At 35.0% G+C, this 5,726-nt stretch overlaps 1 protein-coding gene across 1 annotated transcript; it reads right to left on the bottom strand.

Annotated features, from left to right (window-relative positions):
• Window positions 1-674: 674 nt before the first annotated feature.
• On the bottom strand, window positions 675-4,068 carry LOC141643129 (proline dehydrogenase 2, mitochondrial-like). Its single transcript, XM_074452167.1, has 4 exons — window positions 3,341-4,068; window positions 1,426-2,074; window positions 1,084-1,324; window positions 675-834 (listed from the first exon to the last, which is right to left on the bottom strand). Exons 1-4 carry the CDS (start codon window positions 3,890-3,892, stop codon window positions 792-794), a joined length of 1,485 nt encoding a protein of 494 aa, XP_074308268.1. The 5' UTR covers window positions 3,893-4,068; the 3' UTR covers window positions 675-791.
• Window positions 4,069-5,726: the final 1,658 nt, after the last annotated feature.

Raw genomic sequence — 5,726 nt, 5'->3', positions numbered from 1 at the left:
ACTATTATCCGTATTATCACTTCTGTTTTGTTCGTAATTCCTTCTTTTATTCTTTTTCTCAAATTATCCGTTTTAAAGGTATTTTCGACATAAATTGCCTAACCCGATGTAATTAATGTAATTTTCATTATTGTATTTCTTTTATTGTATTTCTTTCATTATTTGTATGTTTTCACATGTAAATCAGCATTAACTCCTACTTCGACCCAATTGTATGCTAACTAATTGTCAACCGACTTAGTTAATTCTCACATGCTAGGATTAAAACTTGGATGTTGCATTGCATGCATATAGCCGACGATACATCGAATATAGACAACTTCCCTAATCATTAGTAGAGGCCGCTATCAAGGCGGGCGGGATTAGGTGTTCGATCAAAAGAGCTTTCTAATACGTACTCTCACCCCTTACTCCAGATCTCCGTGAGCACCCGTGTTCATTGGCATCCATGAGAGTCATTCTAGACATAGAATGCTAAGGGTAACGATTGCTTAGTGTTCATGTCACTACTTTGTGTCTTGACATGACACGAGGATTCGAATCGCCCAATTTCCCATAAAAATTGGTGGCGACTCCATACAAAATGCAAACGCTTGTTTCGACCTTCACCAAGCGCCCCCGTGGGCGGCCCGCTGTCCACACTATTCTACAGTTACCAAGAGATACTTCATATATAATACCAAACATATGCATATTTCTTCATATTTTCTCATAAAAGAAATTCATACAAAGAACATAAAATTAAACATTTATTGATTGCAAACATGATGGCAAATTCCTAATCTTTGTAATCACACTCCACATCTTTCCTTTACTCTTCTCTTCAATTCCAACCTATATCCATCAATCACAAACATTCAACTATGTTAGCTAAATTTCACAAGTGTAGATGCTCATAAATCATAATTCACTTTAAGTAACCACGATACCAATGACCGGAAGACGGGCCAACCACGTGCCAACACCGAACAATTTCAAAATCACTAAAATTTTAAAAAATGTCAAAATATTTAAGAAATTTGTTTGCCATTGTCATAGCAAGTAATTACTTTTTATAGACATATTAGGATGTAAGATGTTTACCACATGAGTTGTTTGTCAAGGGTTGAAGAGGACAACAACCCTCTATTTTCCTCGGCTCTCCGTAGTAGGTACGGAATGACTTCATCAACCGGACCAAAAGTCAAGTATTTGCTCACTTGAAACCCTGCATTTGCAAGACCATAGGAAAATGCCTCCGACATTCCATACAGTTGCGCAAATTGCAACCTCTCACTCTTTTCTTCTATCCCTAATTCCCTCGCTTTTGTCGCTGCCAATTTCCCTATATAACGAGTTATGAAACCGTAATAAGTGTCTAAACTTGCTAATAAGCGCGTATGTGAAATGCTCTATTACATAAAATACAACGGTTGGAACATATACCTGATTCGACATTATGAGTAGCAAGAACCACGGCCCCGGATCCGTCCACAATCTTATCAAGCATAAAAGAAGCACAATCATTGTAACAATTGTGAGTATCTTGAATAGTGTTGTGAATAGGAGTCTCAAACCCTAAGGAATTAGCCAACTTGGTTTCACTTGAAATGTAAGCTCCTCTTACAAGCTTAAACCCTAAGGGCAAACCCATCTTTTCAGCTGCATTTGTTGCCAATAACAATCTCTCTTTTGCATCCTTCAAGTAAGTCTGAATTGTGCCATACACAATCGGGTTTTTTCCCAATTTGTTGAACTCTATTGCCGAGTTATATGTTAAGTAATCGATCCCGGGTTGGATTTTGGTGTCCTCAGCATCAACTGCTAATGGTACATTAAGCTCTAAACATCTTTGACATAGCTTAGTTAATCTCTCATGGGCTAATTCAAGGTCTTTCTCTTCTTGTCGGGTTAGTGGGTCGGGTTTTGTAAGTGTGTGGTATAAAGGGCTTGAATCGGATAAAATTGGCAAGGAGTTTTGTTTCCATGGAAGGTTAAAAGAAGGATCTTGTTTCTCCCATCTTAGCAAATCACTCAACCTCTCTAACAAAGGCATTGGACAAATTGCACTTATCTTGACAATCACAAAGCTTATCTGCAAAACAAAACAAATGTAACAACTTGAATTAGCTAAATCAATTTAGAGGAGTTGGTAAAAATTTATAAGATGGGTGAAATCTTAGCACATGACTACATGTAATTTTGGCATATTTCATGATCTCGATTTTGCTTTAAGCTTTCCTCTTAGTCTCGGATTCTCCATGCAAATCGTCCATCTAACCGTCAAGTTTTCATTTGAGCACGGGTCCATTTTCACGAACCAGGAGTTAATCGGAAACAATCTCTCTTCAAGCGAACGATTATTGACGTAGTAGTCCAAAGAAGCCATCATTTCGCAATGTGGGTCCCTCCGCCATGTTACGCGTACCACAATAGTCCATACACATAGCTTAGAGTAACCTGAGATTTTGATCATAATCCTACAAATCCTTGCCAATTACCAAACCAAACCGAATTACTTCGTACCATGCAATTTTTCTAACTAATTTTTGTAGCCAAAAATGTTGGATTATCAACGGGTGATATCGAGTTTCATATCACGACACTTATAATCCTTTATTATTAAAATTAAAAGTTCGATATAGTGGTACTAAACCCGTTATCATCCAAAACCGCATACACATTTTACACCGAAAACTAGGGCCTAGGGGCAGAGCCAAAATTTGACTTCAATACAACAACAACAACAACATCAGAGCCTTAATCCCAAAATTTGACTTCAATGACGAAAATAAATGATTGAGTCGAGGGGAGTAATAAATAGATCACAAATTCTCATTATAGACGGGTGATATCCGTCTATAGTTATAGACGTGCAAAATATCCACTCACTTCAAGCATAAGTCAAGCAACAAGTTGTATGGTGGGGGCTCAAAAATGTCATCACTTTAAGCATATTTGACCCGTCTTCTACTTTAGACGGATATCTGTCTATAGTAAGACTAATTATAAATAGATAAATCAGAATAAAAAAAAAGTTTTAACTAAAATCTCCAATTTTTCCATTACTCATGAGGGTGAGACCATCCCTACTCGTCCCCATAGCTCCACCACGGCCCAAAACGAATTAACTCAATAACCAATTAATCTCTCTTACGACGTATATGGATGACAAATTTTTTGTTCTTTCGTCGGCATTTTAATTTTATTTGACATACTTGAAGTATACGTCTTAAAGAAGAATGTGTGTTCAACAACAACAACAACAACAACAACGAAATAAAAACGTACCTCAAATTTAAAAAACATAATACAAAAACACAAATTCAGAAAGAGATTAATAAGAATTTTTTAAACGTACCGAAGAAGGAGCAAAAATGTTGGTGGATTCAACGGTGTTGAACAAAGTTTGATAATTCTCGTCGCAAGAATGATTATCATAAGCATGTTCTAACCCATAATTAAGCATTCCTTTTAATCCAGCTTCCCATAATTTTCCAACCATTTTACTTGTTTCCATCAAATCTTTTCCTGCAACAAATTGTTCATAAAAACTATGTTTAACGGACCCAAGTATCGCCTGTCGAAAACCCGGAATTTCCATCAATTTTGAACGCATTACCCACATACCCATTTCAACAACAGGATCCATTGATGCCATTTTAAGATTAATTGTTGATTTTAACAATTTTGTGTTTGAAAAAGTTGAAAATAAATTCTTGGTATCATTAAAATTCAAGATTGAGCTAGAAGAAGGATGAAATGGGTCTGTTTTCGACGGGTTGGTGTTATACAAGTCGGGTTTTTCGTCGAAATTGAAGGGTAAAATGGGTATGGACGAAGGTGTAGAGCTGAATTGCCTTGTTATTTGATGGAAATTGCGGAAAAGCTTTGGTGTAACTTTGATGGCCATATAATTGTTGATTCCTCTGTTTTTTCCCCTGTTTGTTTTATCTCTGTTATTTGTTTTTGTTTTTTTTTTTTGGAATTTTGAAGTGAGATATAAAGGAAGAAAAAAAGAGGGTGTTATATAGAAGAGTTTTATACGGTTTTAGTGTAATATTAATGAAATTATAATATAATAATAGCAGTAATGATTGGGACCAAAATGAAGAATTTAAGAGTAGGTTGAGTTTGAGCATTGTCAACTTGAAGTGGAGCTGACTAGATGATGATGATAATGTCATAATATTGATTACAACTTGGATCATTCCAGCTTGATTTGAATTTATTAGATTGAAATGATTTGGGAATGATTTGAACCTGATTTAAATTGAATATATGGATCGGATCTTGATATCTTATACTGACGAGAATTAAAATCCTAAGGCAGGCGATAAAAATAAATTACAATTCTATGATGTGTAATTTGAGTACGTTTGGTTCAAAAATACAATTGACATGGAGAAGCATGGTACTCCCTCCATTCAAATCTACTAATTCTTTTTTCGTTCATTCAACTCCAATTTATATGTTCTTTATTTGACTAAGGAAATGAAAATTTTATCCTTATTGAAATCTATATTTACAAAAAATGTCATCCATACCCCCACACTAATCCACCATAAAACCTCACTTTTTTACTCCCTCCGTACCAGACCAAAGGTAACACTTACTATAAAGGGACGTACCACACCAAAGGTAACATTCCTTATTTGCCCACAACATTACCAAGTTATCCTTATACCCATTTGATATTTACACAAAATGTCATTACATACCCCAGCTACCAACCCACAATTACATACCCCACCTATTTTTTCCCTCTTTACCCTTACTTTTTCCACTTTTTCTTAAATACTCCATTTTTCCCTACGTTACCTTTGGTGTGGTACGGAAGGAGTATATGTTTTTTTAAATATTTTTAACTTTTCCATTCTCTTTCCCTATATACTTTTAATAGTTTTTTTAATCCGCTCCTTAATACCTATGTAAAAAGCAAACTTGCAAAGTGGAGTTGAATGGAGGGAGTATAGTGCTAATCAGAGAAGATGGCCTAAAATCGATCAATCAAATGTAGTATGAGGGTTGCTATCTACCTTCTTTCTTCCACCTTTTTCTTTGTGCCTCTCACAATCAGTTAAACAAATATAATTTATGTGGAGTCTGATGGCAAGTGAATAAAATAAAATATACAATAATCTAATCGTTTGTGAGAGAAGAAAGTAGAAAAATAGGTAGAAAAAAGAAGGTAGATAGTATTCCTTAATATAGCATTTGCTTTGGGTTGATATCTTACACTTTCAATTAGGTTTATAAAATGGATGAATCTTGTAATGAAACATGGTGAGACCACTTAAATGAAATTTACAGTTCAGTAGTTTTGGGAATTGGGATGCATTGACTCGATTATTTATTGTCTTATTTTATTTTAGGATGTCTCAATTAATTGTTATCCTTTTTATTTTAAAAATAAACTTAATAAGCAATTTGATCATTCATATTTAATTTGATCCACTTGCTATTTAATAACTGACCTCTTCTTTTTCCTTAGTCCTTTGTGCCAATAATTGACCTAAACGGAGGCAATATTTAGTTAATTGTTAAGAGTAAGATGGGGACATATGTTGTGCAAAGAGACATGCAAATTTGTACGGCATTATACAGTTTGGACGTCTACTTGACCATGCAAGTGGATAAAGCGGGAGGATTATAGTCATTTTATGCATGTGGTGCTGACTAAGAAATGCTTAGACCATCTCAAGTGACCTTGTTGGGTAGCCTTAACTAATAATTAAGTATGAAAT

Source organism: Silene latifolia, chromosome 2, assembly GCF_048544455.1.
Source record: "Silene latifolia isolate original U9 population chromosome 2, ASM4854445v1, whole genome shotgun sequence".
In the NCBI taxonomy this organism is placed as follows: Eukaryota; Viridiplantae; Streptophyta; class Magnoliopsida; order Caryophyllales; family Caryophyllaceae; genus Silene; species Silene latifolia.
This window is presented reverse-complemented; position numbering and strand designations above follow the sequence as displayed.

Bases quoted from the DNA above. Each gene is read 5' to 3' on its own strand.
- LOC141643129 (XM_074452167.1), bottom strand. From the start codon at position 3,892: ATGGCCATCAAAGTTACACCAAAGCTTTTCCGCAATTTCCATCAAATA. The intron at 2,075-3,340 runs GTACGTTTAAAA...TTTGTTTTGCAG, and splicing joins ACATTTTTGCTCCTTCTTCG to ATAAGCTTTGTGATTGTCAA. The intron at 1,325-1,425 runs GTATATGTTCCA...CTCGTTATATAG, and splicing joins TACTCATAATGTCGAATCAG to GGAAATTGGCAGCGACAAAA.